The following is a 19,815-nucleotide window of genomic DNA, read 5'->3' as shown; positions in this document are numbered from 1 at the left end:
ACATGCTGCATGTCCATCCTGTTATAGTGTGATAGACTGTCCAATTACACTTTAATCAAGCCTAACTAGAGTCTGTTGATACCTGCAAAGCTCAAGTTCTCATTTCTGGCTTCTTCCTTCCTTCTGCCAAATGCATGCTGGGATATGCTCCAGCCCACAGTGAACCCTGAACAAGAATAAGTGGTTAGGCACGATGAATTATTAAACGTTATTAAATGATGATGGTAATTAAAAGTGTTGTAGTCACACTGTAGGAGACTTTTTGCTTCTCAGTTCTCTTTAGTACAAATGTTGTGTAAGAAGACGTGAAAATGTGTCTTTGTAAGAGCGGCCAATTCATTTGCTTCACTCCGTGGCCTGATAATGCAGTGCCACGGGGAGCGGCTCCTTTATCTCCTTCAGTGTGACCAAGCGATTAGACAGACTCTAACTAGAGCACCTGGGTAGAAGCTACAGCTACATTTCAACAAGCAACAGACACAGCACTGCTGAAGTATCCTTGAGCCAAACATTGAAACCAGTACAAGCTACATAACAGCTCTTATGTGGCTTATTGTGATCTCTGATCTAATGGCAGTCGGTATGAAAAAAACATCATTTCCCTACAGGGAGTGTTTACAGATGGTACCCAGTATGCCATTAATCTACAGTTATGAGTAAAGGTGTTATTTTGAGACTGGAGCTCAATTCATTGAAGTCCTGCCAAGTTATATAATGAATTCAGTTAATGTTTTATAACTTACACACTCAGGAATATTTTAGGATAATCACCACTTATTTTAAAAGTGTACTCCAAGGATTTAGCATTGTTATCCTATAACATTTTCACATTCTTGCCAAAAACCCGGGGCCAACTTTACCCACAATCAACTCAATTCAATTCACTCAGATGTACAGATTGGGGTTCATAATGCTAATAGCTAATGCAGCCTGGAGCTGCTAGCCTCACGGTTCGGTAACCTCACTCAGATATTTTTCCCCTTTTCAATTTCGTAGACTTCAGTGCCAACCGACGCCGACTCAAGACATCATTTGATATCATTTTACATTAATGAAGTTCCCCCTTTAAATATTTCCTCAAGCCACTCGACTATTCTAAAAGGTACTAAAGTTGTTCAAAGGAACGAGAATCTTCTTCAAAGCTCTCTTGACCTATGTGGTAAATGATTCATCGGTAGCATTTTAAAAAGGAATATGAACTGCTGACGTACATGTTTTATTTATTTGTATGATGGCTTGATGCACGTATCTAAAGGTTTCTGGAACAATGGCAAAAAAAAAAAGTCTAATGTAGGTTCATGGTTGGATGGGTGCCCCATAGCAAAACTCTGTTGTTGTCCCACCCACTCTCTGTACAATGTGTAGTTTTTTCTATATTCTACCAGAGCCCAGATCTGTAGTGTGGTCAATCATTTAAACACGTAAATCCAGAAAAAGAACCAGATAATAAAGCAGGACCCACTTTAAGGCCTTTATCGTGTCAGATGATATTGTTCTTTAGTGGAGAACAGTCCCAAAATTATTTTTCTATTTAATTAGCACCAATAATTTGGAACACAGTATGACTGGAGTCCAGAGTCCCAGGGATACTGCCAGCACTGCCCAGCTGGCACTCCAGCCTAATTACATTAGACTGCAAGGAATACCTCACATCAACAATATTGACCCCCAGCAGATCCAGTTAGTGTAGCAAGCGTAAACTGACCATTGTGACTACCTTAGTTTGATGTGCAACCTTAATAAGAAAACATTAGACTTGCATAAATCTAAGCTTCTCTACAAGGAAAAGCAAACTACAGTGTTTAATTAAAAGACTCCAACACAATTGTACAGAGAATTATTCTTTCTCCAAATATAAAGGTTCAATGCCAAGATACGAGGTTATAAGAACAGCTGTTTTTTTTAATTATTTAAGTGTTAAATATTTTAGCTTCCTTTTTTCTTGTTGGTTGTGTAATGTTCATTTTTGTAATATGCTCTTCTGTCAAAAACTGTTAGAATTCAGTAAAAAATTGCATGATTAAATGCTGGAAGAAAGCTAGCATTGACATAGCACACACAAGATAGAACAGATACCGTAAGAAATAAGCTTCTTTATTCAATTCACAGTTACTGAAAAAGAAACTCCAACTATCTGCTAATGTAGAAAACAGTGACTTGTACACTCTCACTTCACTCAACACATACAGTATGATGTCCCTGCTAAGGTGGGCCAGGGGCACACAGAAATCTAACCGACAATACGAACACATACATATCTAAAACGTCACATTCAGCGCACACAACAGTGGCTCAAACATAATCTCTTAAACGTGCATTGACGAACCGAACTGCATCAGAACTTCATTTTGAAAAAAGAAAAAAAGAAAAAAGTGATACATGGAAAAAATTCATGACTCTGATTTCAGGTAAAGGAAAATGATCCTCATAGTCGCCAACAGTCAAAACATTACAAAAAGGTTACTGTAATGTTTAGAGGGCTGGTCATAGATATAAAGTACAAGAAAAAAGTACATGACATCGTTTCAACAATGGCACAATAGGTTTACACAATATGTTGTTGGCAGTGTATTGTTTACTTGTGCCATTCCATAAACCATCTCTTCCTACATTTCTACCACTTACTATCATCTCCACTTCAAGTATCTCAAAAAATAAATACATTTTTTGCAGTCTAGCTAGCTACCAACAAGCAACATTTCATCATCAAATGACACAAAAACAACAACTTCAACAGCCAGTTCTGGACGTCTGTTGTGTTAGTTTCAAATTCAACAGTAGACTTGTTCCTACCAGCTACTGTAGAGAACCTTTGAGGAAAGCAAACACACACATAACTGGGAATTTTATCTTAATTAACAGAGTTTTACACAAGGCAGTGGAATCCTACTGTATGCAGCAACATATCTCGTTATCTTAATGAAAATGCTTTTACACAAGGCAGTTAAATCCAACTGTCCAGCAGCATAGCTGCTTAGAGGCAAGAAAACTGCTTTTTGCACTAATTATAGCCAGACGCAATAGATTCATTCTCTACAGACGATTATAATGATCACTGTTGTAATTAATGCCAATTAAACAAAAATAATTTATTTATGCAGCAAAACGGATGTAAATTATTTGTGACTAGGCGCTGCAGAAACACAACACAAGTGTGTTATTATATTTATAACACATAAGGGAACAATTTTAAGATAGGAATAAACATCTAACTGTGCTTTTAAGGTCAAAAACATAGATAAATGGTATTCAAGAAACTCTTCTGCGTGTTACTTCTTTTACAAAACTCCTTTACAACGTTTCTAGAGACAGGGTTTAAAACCGTATAATTATTAGCAGACAGTAGTATGAAAGACCCATAACATAAGAAAGTAATTTGGCATGAACGGCAATTGGCAGAAATAATTTCATAAAGGTTGCTTTGGTTTTGGCTAGGTTCTGCAAATAATGTATGTAATGAAACAATTAGTAATTAACTATGCCACATGGGTATCACACACACACAGTAGACACTGGACAAGTCAAAAAACATAAAAAACCTATTCTAAAATGTTGTCTTGCTCTCCACAGAAAAGCTACATTGCATACTGTAAAAGGTAAAGAATCAGTGTTTTGACTAATACTAAAAAAACATGTTATATATTATTCTGCACATAAATAAATCTGCTGATTTGAATTCTGGTATTATCAGTAGAGACATGGTATTATATAGCACTTTCTTTCTTTTTGTAGGTACAAGAAATATACTTGTGTTGTACCCATCACACTGTTCTCTGTGCTGGGCAGGAAAACATCACTGTGCAAGAGTTCAATAGCTTATTCTCATATTATAGAAACAAGCCATTTTACATTTACCACCCCTGACTAGACAGACTGATTACAGTTTGTCCAGTCCACTGTTCCAAATTGATTGTCTGGAACAAACAAGACTCAGCTTTCATGAGAAACTGCACAGCAACAAACTGGCAAAGTGTTTCTATTAGGTCCTGCACGTAAGAACATCTGCAAAGGGGCCCAGGAGGTTCTTGTTGAAGATACACCTGACCCACACCAGGTAGGTGGTGAAGGGCTTAATGTTTTCTGAAAAAGTGTAGTTCTGCTGGGGAAGGATATAAGGCATGTAGGTATTCTCTCCTTGCTCCTGGATCCACACCTCGTACTTCACCTCTCTTACTTTCAGGTATTTCAGATTCCATGGGATCTGCCAGGACACTGTGAGTTTAGCCTCATTGGTGGTTTGTACTGAGGTCTGACACTGGGCTTCTCTTACCCGGCCTGGATGGACTGTACTGGCTGGTTTGGACTTCTTCAAGCCGGGCTTGGTTTTCATTCCTTCCTTGAGGACTTCCAGGAAGGAAGGGATGTCTACCAAAGTGTCCTGGTAGATTCGGAAAAGCCACTCTGGGTTGCGGCAGCACAGGTGCCTGGGGACGTCGTTGCTGTTCAGTATTCGCTCCTGCTCCTCTTTCTCCAAGTGAGCGATGCCTCCTTGTTCCCAGGGTCTGTCTGGATGGGTGACAGTGTTCTCCTCCTGAGTGTTCCTCCAGGAAATATAGTGAAGGTCCATGCCTGGAAGGGAGGCAAGGGTTTTATATGGAGTGTACTGATCTGAGTTCACAGCAAAGGGGAACAGCTCCACCACAGTAGATCCTCTGGGGAGGAAGAGTGAGGCGATAAGCTGAGCTCCATGCATACTAACTAACACGGAAGCACCACTGAGCACCTGGACAATGCTGGGGAAAGACTGTTCCTCCAGAGAAACTGTGACCACTCTCATTTGGAACTCTTGGGCAAGTGCCATGATTAGCTCAGCTTCATTAAGTATTAGCCTTGTTGTTGAACGACTGAACACAACAATGTATTCATCCTTTTTCTCCTTCTCATCTTCTACACTCCCTCCATCTTTCTCTGCCTCCTCTAACCTTGTGATGTTCATCTTTTCCATCAGAGCCTCAGCAAACTGCCGGATCTCGTTCCCTGAGACCAAGATGTTAGCTTTGGGCCCTTGTGGCTGGACAAATCCGTACTGGTACCAGGTGGTCATTTTGGACAAGCCAACATAAGATTTGGTAAAACACATTAGCTTTCCAAAGTTCCTAAGCTGTTCTTTGAGTAGTGGTTGCTTGCTGCTCAGAAGCCGGTAGAGGTCAAAGTGTGGGCCTTCACCCCAGCCCTCCATGAACACCAGGCGAGCCTCGTCATCCAGGTCCGAATACTGTTTCATGGTATAGTAGGCTGGAAGTAGATCATCATGGAACACATGCATTAGGTTGTCAGGATTGAACCGGTTCATTATTAGTGTCACGTCTGGTACGAACACAGGCTTGGGCATGAACTTCAAAGCAGCAGCTGGGAGCTCTAAAAAGTTGAAGTACTGGGTGTTGTGATCCTCTACGGAAGACAAGTCCAGCAGGGCAGGTTGGAAGCGCCTGGACCCCAGGTTAGGCAACATGACAGAGGTATTGGAGTGGAAGAACACAAACTCCTCTGCCTCTGAGCAGTAGCAGAGGTAGTCAAAGCGACAGATGCGGTCGGTGTGCATCTTGCCAGTGCAGACCATGCGGGTACCGTGTTCATGGAGAGCCTGCAGGGCAACATGATAGTCGATGCGGGCCTGCGAGACCTCTTGGGACTGCCGTGTCATGTGTAGCTCTTCCTCCAGCAGGGCAGCATGCTCACTCAGCTTGGAGTACTTCCAAAGCAAAGCTGCGACCACAGAGACCAACAGCCCGTTAATGAGTGCGCCCAAGCTCATCCTGCAGCCTGCCACTGAAGCCCGCATCACTGCTGCTGCTGAGGACCCACCTCCCGACTCCAACTGGCCTCCGACCCCAGAGGGAGGCGACGAGACATCCGCTGCCAGGCAATGACTTAGGATGGGGAGAGGAGGTAGAAAAAAATGGTGGAGTAGGGGTTGGCCACAGGAGAGAAGGGAAAGAATGGGGTAGGGTGGGAGAAGAGAAAGGAAAGGGAAAAGAAGAAAACACATGAGTTTTTCTTAAGATACTGGTGCGGGAGACACACAAAAGAGCACTGATATGTAACTAACAAATCAATAGTCAGGTCTATAATGCTGCAGTGCTCTTTATGTAAACGATACAACGCAGTGATTCATCAGAACAGGTTTCAGCTCTCACCTTTGGGAATAGTGGTTGTTTACCTTGGCGAACAAATGAGACATTTTCCTAACCTTACATCCCCTGTCACCCTCCCTGGATATGTCAAGACAAATTAGACTGTGAGGAAGCACAGAGAAAAGAACAAGAGTATTCCTCTCAACTCTACTCATCTGCATACTGAGAGAACAAGTGAGTCATTGAGAGACTCTAAATCAAACCAACGGCTAACGGCCAGCAGTTGCCTGCAAACACGAGGCAACTAGCATGCTAAATACCCATCTGAGGACTAAGTTAATGAACAGGTTATCAGATGAATTAATTAGTCAGCGCTTTATTCCTCACTTTTACAAATGCATGAAGCGTATGCACATACCTGCACATACCTACACACAGCTGAGAGGGAAGAGGGAGAGTCTGGTGATATGATGATATCGTGTGTCTGTCCACAATCTGACAATATGGAATTTTGTAAATGTTTTCCTCTCTGAAGCTGGCAGACATAACAGACATGAACCACACCTTGACACATGCCTGGACCAGCAACATGTAAACACACTCGTCTTATCTTTTTTTTTTACCTTTTTAACTACATCTTTTTCTTTTCTGTCTCAGTATCGCTTGGGTAAGTAATAGTCCATACCTTTCAATACTTGTATCACAGCTCTCTCCCTTATCTTGTACATTGTTTTATTCTATTCCCACTGTTGGCTTTACACAATTTGCACTTTTGCTATTTTTTGTTCCCCAGTTTATTGTACTCTTTGTCTTTACACTGCTCCGTTTTCTTGCACGCTCTCTCTCTCTCTCTGTTCTGCAGGAGCCGAGCAGAGTCCCTGGGCTATTTTTGACATCCCGGCAAGTACAATATGTCACTGGCAACAGGGTCACTCTTTGTGATCAAACTCAGTGAGCGCACACAGGCACAATATGGACATTTCAAAATGCAGCAACGTACAGCTGCACCAGAGAAGAGAGAAGAATGTGAATGTATAAAGAACATAAGTCTTAGCTGCTGTATGTCTTAGAAACATGTAACTATCTATTGTCTACTTCAACATAAAAACAGCTACTGTAAGTAGACTTCACTGAGTATGGGCTGTAGATTGAAGAGAGGTTTGTTCTTGCTCATAAAAATGCAACAATTTGCTTCACAAACCAGCCACAGTGGCAGTTTGCGTGCTTAAAATATAGAAATGGGCAGGATCAAGGGTGCACGCTGTTTGGTCACAGAAATGATAAGAAACAATGATTTAGGATGAAGAGGATGATGTCTAGCGTGGTGAAGGGAGACGTACTAACAAGCAGAATACAATCTTGATCCAGAGCTTTGGAAGTGAAAAATGATTAATATTTCTCTTCTCAAATAAACACAGCAAAGCCTTCACTATATTTCAGTAGGTTATTAAGACTGTGAAACCAGTATGTATGTTTTAATGGTCTCAAATTCTCAGGCCCAAAGACTTAATCTGACACTTCATAATCAGTTTACTTTTATTTTTATATAAAGTTCTGAAATATTTGGTGGCATGGTTGATCTTCAAGCAGCTGTCTCATGGTGCACATCAGAGGAAAGAATGGTGCATCCTTGGTCTTTGGCAGTGTATATATGTAGGGTATGTTCTATTTGCGAATATCTCAAACAGGCAATGTCAGTTACAGTTTGGGCCAATTATAACTCAATGCTCCAGGTTCTGTAGTGTTTCCTACAGAGGACATCTCCATTCCCTAATTTTAAAGGAGGGCCTGTTGATTGGGGGGGGGGGGGACACGACCTGTCACCTCCTCTGAGTGGGAGAACAGGGTTATCCATTTGCTGGGTGATATTTACTATACAGATGAGTAACCTTCCTTTCAGAACATCAGCAGCAGTTTCAACCTGCCAGGCACATCCTTCTTTTATTTATAGCCTCAGGCTGATTTGTTGTAGGTCCCTCAACACTTTTGTTAAGTGTCACTAAACAGAAATGATGTATTTTCAACAGAAAAAAAAGCATTCAACACTTTCTTTTCATGTCGTGTAGAATTTTGAAATGTCATGGACACTGGCATATTTTGTCACTCAGTATGATTGTGTGGTGTTACTAACATCGCCATGGAGACTGTAGTTTTCACTTAACTTCCTTACTGCTATTTTTACCTTGTTAGTCCCGGTTGGGATGATACACCAAGCTGGCTGCGGGATAGTGTCTGGTTACCATGGAGTCGACTAAAACCTTTCACTGACGCATAAATTGACAACATTGTGCAACCCTTAAATTCCTGTTGAGCAACACTTATCAGAAGTTTTGACTTTGAAGGACATTTCTTCACTCCAGGCATATAGTGCTTCAGGTCAGCCACTAAGACAATTATTGCAGTGTGTTGTAAACCATCAGACAATGGATTCTAACTTTTTTTGATGTTATTCACAGCTCATTTATGAAGCCAAAGAGGTGAATTTGAATGTGTGTCTCACAGCAGCTGAAGCATTGAAGAGTCTCTAGTGTGATTTTCTTTAACTGTCATGATGTTTTGCTGTTCTTTTGTGCATTTGAACCACATTCACTGTGTTCATCCTTGATTATTCAGTGATTCTATACTTACAGTGTCCTCGGGTCGGTGTTTTTTTATTCTTTTTTTTTCATTTCTTTTGGGGGGTGGGTAGACATGGGTGAGGGTAACCTCTGATACAAGGTGGCATGTTCTTTATTTCTCTGACTGGTATATTTTGTTTTGTTTAATGGCTGTATAGTGCCTGTGTTCATATCCTTGAATAAAAATAAAAAGACTTGATGAAAACTATGTATGTAAACATTTTGGCAAAAATCATTTAAATACTATAACGCTGACTTAACAGCAGGTACATTTTTTTTGGACATCTCATTCTGAACACATGTATGTGTTACATGTATGTAATGTGAGTGATTCAAATCACATTACATAAAATAAGGCAGGGCACATATACAAAAAAGCACACTTTCTTCTATCTGATGTGGCACTGAGCCCACCTCATTTGCATGACAGCTGACTGTGTTATTTTACACTGTATGTAGACACTAATGCTCAGTGTCCTTGGTATGACCATGGACAGATCGACTTTTTCTTTTTTTTTCTTTTCTTTTTTATGCCTGAACTGTAGGCCAGTCTTGACAAAATGATGACTGGAGGCCCATCCATAACCATGGACCCTGACAGTTCCTCCACTGTTAACCTTACTGTTGAAGCAGTAGTAAAAGGCTTTGTTGGTGACCTACAATATTGTTGTATAAAAAAAAGCATATGTTGTTGGATAAGCTGTAAGACAAGAAGAAGAGGAAGGTGACTCTGGATAGGCACTGAATGCAAACAGCAGAGAGAAAATCAATTATTTACATGCAAATAAATGCACTATGTTTAAAAGAGAAAGCTGAAAGACTACTAAAGGTTTGTCTTCACTTCCTTCAGAAATCATTCGCTGCATAATAAGCCAATAAAGAGAGCTTAAAGCTATTCCCTATGACAAAATGTCATGGAGAAGCACAGTGGATGTGAATCAAAGCAGCATACACACAGATACTGTAATACCGCCTTGATGCTGACACAGCAGCCAAAATAAAGTGAACTGAAGTGTGAAGAAGAGGCTGCTAGCGAGGCTAACATTAGGCATCCTGCATGCTCCTTCAGTCCACAAGGACAAGGGCAGCGCGAGGCTCTTGGTGCCAGCAGTGCTGTTTAATCCCTCTCGCTGCACACTGACTCCCACAGGGATGCATGTGAATGCCCTCTGCAATTTAGCCGTGCCAAGAAACCCAAAGCTGCGAAATGTCAAAGCGCCTGCAAGACACCGCAGCACGCACAAAACACCCTCATTTGCATCACTGCATGTTGCAGGCTACAAACAGAGACCTGGACGCTGGGAGCAGTTTTTTTTGTTGTTGTTGTGGTCAGGTTATTTAGGAAATGTGGGTAAAAATCCAGCTAAAGAAAGGCCTAAATCATGACGACATATCCCTGGATCCAATCTATGTGTGCGTTTATGTGTAGTCATTTAAACTGACCTTGAAGACAAGTGGCTTTTGTAACCTGTCGGCAGTGTAAAAGAGTGAGCCAAGATACTGCCAGAGAATAAAAATGTTGAAATTAGGAAAAGGTCACAGCGATCCAAATATAATCAAATGTGAGCTGAGATCAGTCTCCCGAGCTATGCTAACAGCGAGGAATGGTTTCATATCCATATTCTATTTCTGAGTGTGTATGCTGTTAAGTAACCGACTGCTTCTGTGTCCAAGTATCTCCTTTCTGATGTTTCCTCCATCTCACAGTCAAGAAAACTCTTCACAGGTGTTAATCAAAAAACATCTAATAACTGATTCTGATAGTATTTCATTGCTGCTTTCTTAATATCATTAATTCATACAACATTTTGTAAAACAACAACACTATTTGGCCAATAAGCATGTCCTACTTTTAGCTCCTTGTACACTTGATCTTAGTTGCTGGCCTGAAGATGTGTGTTCTGTCTTACTACCTTTACATGCTCAAAGAAATCAGGTTATTTGGGGGAAATGAGGTTAAGGCAGGGAATCAGAAAACATGTTTACCTACTTGCTGTAAAACTCATGTTTACATGCAGCAGTAAATCAAATTACCTTCCTATCTCCAGTAATAATTCAAAACTACTGTAAGGCAGGCATATTTTTTTTAGTGTATGAGTGATACAAGCCTGCAGAGATTGTAGATTGTAGAATTTGGATTGAGTGGGCTCTGTAGTGAGAGACCACACATTTTTTTCTCACTGTGCAATTGTGGCAAAAGCCTTTGTCATGCAATCTGCTGGAAATCTGGTTTGGCGAATACATGGTTATGAAAATCGGCATTCTCTAGCAGAAAAGAGCTTTTTTACAGCAGGAAAAGCTGTAATTAATAATATTAATGATGGCTTAATTTCAGTTAGTTTTCCCAAATTCAGGATGATGACTTCCTTGTACACTTGCATGAAACTGAGCCATTGTTAGGCCTGTCACAATAATTACATTATCAATTTATCGTACAATAACATAATTATCAACATCATCATGTCTATATATGGACTTACCATATGATACATGGACATGACCTTTCTAATTTTTTTTTATGTCAGTATTGCCACACTTCACATTAGCAGCTAAGAGGCTATTCATGTCACATTGACTAAACAAGTAGTGTCCTCCATTCCTCACTGTGTACGTCCTGAGTGGAGACTGCAGAAGAATTAAAAGGTAAATAACTCTGTCCCCAACCATAATGGCTGGCTGTGTTTTTACACAAGTCCCTCCTCCCTTCTGAGACAATATATCGTCCAACAAAAGTAGTTATCGTGACAGGCCTAACCATTTGTTAATGTTAGTAGTGTCACCTGTGCTGATTCCTGTTAAAAATCTAAAAAGATTTTCCAATCCAGGTTTCTCATTTATAAGATGGTTAAATGTGGAAAGCTGACACAAACTGGGTTACTTTGGAGAAGCCAGGGACTCAGTTAAATGTTGCGTGAACATCGGTGGCATTAGATTAAATTCCCTTATGCAACAGATGCCTCACAAAAGCAGGACAGTATCTGACAAGTGTTGAATCCCTGTCAGGACTGAGCAAAGCACACACTGAGAACTACAACTGAAACATAACCATTAGTTGTTTTAGGTCCTGTGAGTCTCAGATTAACGAGGCCATGCGCAGTTTGAACAAAGAAGACCAAAGTGCTGCTTTAGAGCTGCATGAATCAATTTGTGGTGACAAGGGGGCACAAACATGACACACGCTTATCACCACATAAAGCTGCTATGACTAACATGTAGGCAAACACGCCTACTTACACATGCAGCAGATAAAAAGCAACACTATCATTTCATTGGAGTTTTTATCTTGCAACCTGCTGTGCATGTCAATCTAATATTCTCTTTCTTTTTAGCTCTGTTTTACTCTTCAAAACCCGCAGGGAAAAAATGTGGCTACTTAAGCTGCTAAATTTGCAAATTAATTACCAGCAACTCACTTAGTTAATCTAACATATTGGTGCTGAGCAGTAGATTTATCAGAGCTTGTTTGGTGATACTGACTGCTGCTGGAAACGCGTCGGATGAACCGCAAGACTGAAGCGTAAAGTACATGTGCAATTATTCCAAAAACAATTCGCTAAAAGAGGCTAAAACACAGCAGAACCACACAGTTGATCATTTTCTGTCGGTTAATAACTACAAAGCATCTTACATGTAGTCATTTGATTTAACTATAAAAAAATAACAATTAATGGCGCTTTAAAGGCTTTGATTAAAGCACTTAATCCTTTTCCAATACAGTGCACTTCTGTACTCGATATCATAATTCAGGATCACAATGTATTACAATGTAATGGCAAAATAGCTTCACTGTAGAACAACAGCTGTATGAGCCAGTAACAACAGATCTCTCAGCCCCCTGTTAGCCTACTTACATCAACATTTGACTAATACTGACTATTATTTTCTAGCAGAAAAATAATTACAAGAGATTTAATAAATGCAAGGATTGGTGGTTGTCAAAGGCTGATTTCATTATGATGAAATTCATGCACAGTTTTGACACTAATTTTCTTAACATTCAGATAAAAATTCAAAACCAGAGCCGTGCACACTCCGCTGCACACTGCTCTGCCTTAGTTGAGAACTATACCACACAGGCTACCAGGCAAGTTAGAAAACACACAACCTTTTTGTACATCAGCACTTCTGCAGTTGGTTTTCTCTGCCCAATAAACCTTGAGGCGATACGCCTACATGTATAATACTTTTCTTCTAGATGCCAGAAAGTATGCATGAAGTAGCAAACATACATGCAGTGGTGTAGAAAATATATTCTTCAAGGAAGACATGAGTTTAAAACTAAACTGGTTTTGTGTGTGTTCACAGAAGCATGTTCGGTTGCTTTTTAAGCCGTTTGGTTCGGACTTCTGGACTTTTCAGTTTGATCCGAACCAAAACTTTGAACCCAAGTACAACTAAGCAAATACAACTTAATACATTCACAGCCAAGTTCATGCTGAAGGTATGAGATATGGCAAATGGATGCTACGAATTGACAAAAAACATATGACAATTGGTTCCCGTCCTTTGCATAGAATGTAGCTCTTCTCGGCTTGACGCTGAGTTACAGGCTTACACTACATAATTGCATCATTAAAATAAAAACTGAACAGTGTTGCCTTCATTAGACGTTTGCTTCTTACAGCCTAGATTGTTCCACATGACTGAAGAAACCAGTGGTACTGAGAGCAAACACAAATCCACAGCAAACCCCAATTTTGCTGACCCAAGTGACAATTGTACTCAGTCTATGTCTGACAAGGGTCCAACTAAGCATGATTGAGCCCTTCACTAATTCATGCTTGATTTTCCTTCTGAATTGGAGTTTTTAATGTTTGAGGTATTTGAAAGTCATCATCTAAACCTTCTAAACAGTTTAAGTAGTCTGGAGTTCCAGCTACTGTGCTCAGTCTCTCCTCAGTGGAGGTTTTCTAGACTAGGATCATGTAACGTAAACTGATCACCTGGTGTGGATACATGTCAGAGGAAAACCTCATTATTGTTTGATTGTAGCTTGGAGATCCTTTTTCTGTCCCTTGACTTCAGGAAACCAAAATGTGTGCTACTTTGTCCAAACTCACGTAAATTGTAGGGACATTGTTGTACAAGATGTTTGCTAACGAGCAAAGGTACTTGCCAACTTGTAAGGGTTGACGCACCCATCATGACAAGTAAGAGGAAGGGCGAAAAAGGTGTCACACAATTTATTCTTTCACGTGGGTCCTCGCTGTAAAGCCTGGGTCACACCAGAAAGTGGCGCAGCATATTCGCCCACGCATCTCTGCATAATACAAGGTGCCAGATCCTCTGTTACGTACTGACTATTAGCAGGGCTGGTTGGGAAACTACTGTAACTAACACACAGGCCAGACTGGAACATCTTGTTAGCTTGTGTTCTGTTATGTAGACTTGCGGGATTTACTTTGCCACATAAACCACATTGTTGCTAATGTGAGAGAATCCCTTCATGGAAGTGATTCCATTGAAATTAATTGATTTTAAATGTTGGTTTGGCGTTATAGAATGGCAACCTTGCACTTTCAGGTACACTTACTGCTAATGCCACAGTTCACAATACTTCTGCTTGACACTGTGGCTTGCCTTGTTACCATGGCTACCACAGGACAGAAGTTTTACTGGCATCCAGGTACCCTGAATTATACACATTTTCACCAGCAGTGTACAAACAGATCAACTGCTCCTGTAGCAACATGAACTAAATCTACAGTATAAATCATTTTATATAGTTATCACAGTAGATGTATCACAGCAATCTGTAGCTTGAGGTACAGCTTGTGAGGACTAGAGGTAGCCTGTAGCCTCAGCAGTGGAGTTGCCCTCCTACCACCCATTCAAAGGGGAAGACCAGTGTCACTGGCCAGCTATAATGGTAACAGCTTCCTGTCATAGGGAGGGTCATAATTTATTTGTACATGCTTGTCAAGTGTAAATCTTACTATTGAGTGTCTGTTTTCTTTTGGACTTCGGCAGTAAGTCACCTCACCTCATCTGTAACTGTCATGTCTCCTTGACCGTTTCATTCTTGATAATCATCAATATAATCAGTTCAAGGCCACCATACTCCCCTTATAAAGCGCTTGTCAGTCACTGCTCTCTCAGCACTGCCTTCCAGGCTGACACTGAAGCTACAGTTTCCCCAGTATTACTGGTTAGCATATCTGTTTGCTCTGGAGATGATAAGCACCCCAATGATGTGGAGGAAAGGCAGTGCAGGACAGCCTAGAGAGTCTAATGCATTTTAATGAGAATCCTGGAAAGCCAAAGCTGTGGGGGCTACGGAAGGGGAGTGGTGGCGGTAGCCCTTCGCTGTCGCTGCTCATTTGCTCCCCGGTGTTCATCATTCCTTGCAACTCACCGTGCCCCCCCCCCCCCCCCCCCCCCATCTTTGGAGTTAACCTTCTCTCTTTCTCTACATTTCTCCCCCTCCGATTTACCTCAGAGATCCCTGACATGCTTCTTAAACACACATTCAGAAAAGAAAAAGTAATACAAAAACTGTTCTGCTTTCACACTCCCTTTTCTTCCCGCCACAACCTGCTTTTCTTTCCCTTCGGCCACTTGATTGCTGATCTCTTCTGGCCGCGATGATGCGTCCTTATTCCTCGTCATCTTTATTCCTGGACCAAATGTGGGCCTGTCAGGTTGGATCAAGCTGCCGGGTGCTCAGTGTGGCACTGGGGAGAATTAATGGCCCAGCAGCCATTATCTGGCTGTACAAAGACAAGACTCATACCCTTTCTCTCACTTTGCATCTCTTTCTCAAACACGTTTGGACAGACAGGCTTATACAGACACACACACACACGCCATTGTTCTGTTACATAAATGCAGTGCAATGCCATCCAGTCCAGTGGTGAAAAATAGTCTCGCTGCTTCATAATGACTGGCGGTGAGTGTCAGAAAATGCCCCTAGTCTCTGTTAGACACATCACATGTCTGACTACTCGCCTATTGCACACTGAGACTGATTACTCGCTTGATTGATAGCCTGCCAGTTAATAACATTTTCGTCCTTCTCTATATCACTCTCTAACAGTGACCTACTATGCCTTCTGAAACACTGAGGATACAAAGCCAGGACTGTGTAACGCACTATACTGTGTCTTCTCCCAAGGGACGCGAGAGAAACGTCGGTTGATGTGGACAATCTGCAGACTCCGTGTGTGTTTGCGTGTGTGTAAGTGACAGACAGACAAAGGGGAACAAAGTGAGAAGGACATCCTCTAAAAAAAAAACACCGAAGCACAGCACTTCAGCACTGCCCCGGGACAACAGGCAATATTCCAGAAAGGGACGGAAATAGACTGCAAAAGGGTGGATGCACATTTGAAAGATGTCTGGAAGTGTTCAAGCTCTACAGTGGTCCATTTGGGAGTCTAGGGGTAATGTGAGAATATGGAAGGATATTCATCCCGTTAAAATTTCTGAAGGATACGAAGCAACTTGTTCAGAACCTTCTGAAAGTGTTGAAACTAATAATTACTATCATTAGTTTACAAATCCTGCTCCCATGCAACTGCCTGACGAGCATTCAACAGCAAGGTAGTTTCAATTTCATAACTAATACACCATGTATCAAAAACTTTGACTAGGTTCACACTCATTTTGTTATTGTCTCCTAAGTGAAATGTTCTAACAATAAGACAAGAGCTAAGAGCTTCAGTGAATCGCCTCTCCAAAAATCCAACAGCATCTGAAACCCTATTTCCAACGGCAGAATCTGAGGAGATGAAAGAATGCCTGAGGTCCAATTTGTACGATTCATTGTGTGGAGACTTCAAGAGATGTGAAAAAGAGATCAGGGAGGCAGCGTAATGGACCAAAGACGAGGCTATATGCCAGACTTTTTGCCTCACCTTTGAGGGTGGCCATTCGGAACGAGTAAGATCTAATTCGTTTCAAACACACTGAACCCTTAAAAAGGACGAACCTGCTCACAGCTCAACATTTCGGTAAGGTGTTGGACAGACAAAATTAAGCACAGTTACTCTGCACATTTCTAACAGGAGGCTGGTGTTGACAGATGTGTCCACTCTGGAGACCTTTTCTAAAAACCTCTCTTTTATGGAGTCAAAAACACTGAGAGAAAAAGATGTGTTTTACCTGAAAAGATATTACTGGTGCATGTGAAAGGAAAGTTTCTAGTTTGGATGAAGCCTTTGGCAAACGTATGTCCCTTGTGCCTGAAACCTCATGAAACCAAATAAAAAATTAAGCTAGGAAGAAACCTGAATCTTTAGACAGCGCAAGTCTCAACAAGCTCGCAAACCATTTCGCTGGATCACCAAGATCGAAAAGGCTTCTAATTATAGCCTACGTGATTCAGAAGAGCTTCATGAGAATCAGAGATTTCAGCTGACATGCACAGGTTCTGAATTTCTTTGAAAACATAATGTGCACTGGGGCCTTTACTAGCTTCAAGGGTAGTGTTTGCACAATTGTGAAACTGCACTGGTCTGTACATGAACACCTGCAACCCCAAAGCAATCACATGGGCTATTTTTTTACCAGTAATAATATTGGGGGAAAAGGTCAGTGAAACCCCAGAGATGGAAGGTCTATAGCAGAAATTGAAACAAAAAGTCATTTGTAGAGTTTCATGTAGAAACTGAGTGACAACAGTCATTGGATGCATCTCCTTTGGTTCCGCATTGAAGTCATTGCCAGCAACTTTTCCTTCAAGCCTCCGTAAGCCTCTGTGAGCTGTGATCGTTCCAAAAAGCTCTTTCAAACTAAGAATCTCTCTGTTTGTGAGCAGAAGTATATTTCGAGAGTTACCCTAATGCATAATCTGTTTTCTAACAAAGTACTGAAGCACATACTGTGCGTCAGAGCATCCACTATGACACTTTGAAAAGCCACGCAAGTCAGTTCTGCTCGGCAGTTAGAGAGGATGTGGAAATACATGAATATCAGTTATTTTAGAGGCGAGGCTGCGAGCACGCTCTCCTTTGGAAATACGAGAGTATTCAAAGAGGCTGATCCAAATTCACTTTTTTACTGCACGAGTCAGCATTTCAGTTTTGTGAGAAGTTTCAAAGAATGGCTTTCAGTTATTCCCAAAGACATGAGTGGAAATGCAGATCAAAGTGACAGTATAATGGGGGGAGAGCCCCGGGTTTGTAGCACAGGACCCTTGTGAATGTTCTATTGTTTCAGATGTTAGAAAAAAAAGAAAGGCAGCAGAAACAAACAAAATTGACAAATGGAATCAAACTGCGAGTGGTTATGTAATCTAGTTGTGATGAGATTTCACATTAAGTTAAAGCGAATACGTCCAATCAATATCAGAAGCAAATCTGGCGTCATCAGACTGTGCAATAGCCTGTACAGCCTTTCTCATGTTTGGGGTCAAGACCTATATTTGAGAGGCAGGAGGATTAAAATAAACCTCATCACTGTGGTTTCTTAAGTTTTCCTAAATCTGGTCCATCATCTTTGTGTATTAGAACCTAACACAAGACTAAATGAAGACTACAACAACCTCAAGAGACATGAAATAACATCACGTCGGAGAGTTGACGGACTGTAAATACAACACCAGCAGCATTATCTGTCTAATCAACAAAAGGTAAACCTATCAGGCTGTCTTCATTTGCGCAAACTGTGCAGCTACAATGCAGCAAACTGAATGATTAAAATAGAGGCAGTGTCTTAGATTTATACCCTGAACATCACCATTACATATTACTGATATACACACTACGGAGCTGGATACACATCATTAGATGCGGATGGAGAGATAAACACACTAAAAGTCAACTCACACACCTTTCATTTGTGGATTTAAGATCACCTATACCATTCAGGTTAAAAAAATACATTACTTTCAATATTTAGTGTAAACATGAAGGTCAGCTTTTCTCACCTCACTTCATCTCATCACCACCTACACTATGGTGCAAAAAACACATGTAGGTGTATTGTAAATGTAAAATTACTTTGTGCGTCAAAATGCGTCAAACTATGCATAAATGTACTGAAAACAATACGTTCATATTCATCTATGGGAACACTGGATTTGTACATCTTTGCAAGCTGTGCAAAGCTGACAAATTCATTCATGAAATCAATCATTCATTCTTTAAAACTACATTTTAAAAAGGTGTATGACATTAAAAACATTAAATAAGTCAGTGGACATCGACATGTATTTACTATAGCAGTTCCCAGGTTAGGTTTGGTACATTTATATATAGGTCTATAAACATATTTGGAAGTATACTGTATGTCAGCTGGACGCACTCATTTCTGAAATACCAACACCTGCAAAGGCAAAGCACTATGACAGTCAAACTACTAAGAATTATATCGCTATGTTCCCAAACTAACAAATAAAAGTAATTACCTGCAGGATGATTCTTACCTTTGGTCTCAAGAAGAAGAAGAAAAAGAAATGTTGCTTTTTTGTGTTTGAAGACAGTTGTGAGGTTAGCTCATTTAGGCAGCATCAGGGAAGACGAGTCGGGAGCAGGAGAACGAGAAGACGTGAAGCGGGAATAGCCTCGTACACGTTGACTACTGCTAAAAACAACTGTGTGTTCAGTCATTAGATTCTCCTACACACAGCCGGGGCTTTTTTGGTGTTGTTTACAAGCTAGCCTAGCTGTTAGAAAAGCAGAGAGAGACAGAGACAGAGAGAGAGAGAGAGAGAGCAGCTGCCTGGAGAGCGACTCCACTCTGCTGTGTGTAGGCTCCACCTACCGCTGAAGGAAATCTCGCGCTCACGTCTCGCGATGACACCAGAGGTTGGGAATTATCTCATGAGCTATTGATAATCACCCAATCTGTATGTTTTATTTTTTAATGTGAAACAGTATTGATAGAAGGATTTATTATTATTTATCTTATATCAATAACACAATGTAAAATTACTCCAATGCAATCTAATAATATCTCAAATATAGGCTAATAATAACTATTGTAATGATACTACTTTTATTTTATGTATTCCTTTATTTATTTACTCCTTTATTTAAACAAGTAGTCTTATTGAGATAGTCTCATCTTTTTCAAGAGAAACCTTTATATAAGAAATTGATACACAACAATACACAAACATAAGTCAAACATATACATATGTCAAATATATATTACTCATTAAGAAAAACATACACAAACAT

General features: G+C 40.6%; 1 protein-coding gene across 1 annotated transcript; it reads right to left on the bottom strand.

The window, feature by feature from the left end:
- Positions 1 to 2,078: 2,078 nt before the first annotated feature.
- On the bottom strand, positions 2,079 to 19,118 carry pomgnt2 (protein O-linked mannose N-acetylglucosaminyltransferase 2 (beta 1,4-)). The gene is made up of 2 exons (XM_062422011.1): positions 19,041 to 19,118; positions 2,079 to 5,870 (listed from the first exon to the last, which is right to left on the bottom strand). The coding sequence occupies exon 2, from the start codon at positions 5,780 to 5,782 to the stop codon at positions 3,980 to 3,982; it is 1,803 nt and encodes a 600-aa protein (XP_062277995.1). The 5' UTR covers positions 5,783 to 5,870; positions 19,041 to 19,118; the 3' UTR covers positions 2,079 to 3,979.
- Between the last annotated feature and the right edge of the window lie 697 nt (positions 19,119 to 19,815).

Source organism: Scomber scombrus, chromosome 7, assembly GCF_963691925.1.
Source record: "Scomber scombrus chromosome 7, fScoSco1.1, whole genome shotgun sequence".
In the NCBI taxonomy this organism is placed as follows: Eukaryota; Metazoa; Chordata; class Actinopteri; order Scombriformes; family Scombridae; genus Scomber; species Scomber scombrus.
This window is presented reverse-complemented; position numbering and strand designations above follow the sequence as displayed.

Excerpts from the sequence above, each read along its gene's own strand:
- pomgnt2 (XM_062422011.1), bottom strand. The coding sequence starts at position 5,782 with ATGCGGGCTTCAGTGGCAGGCTGCAGGATGAGCTTGGGCGCACTCATT.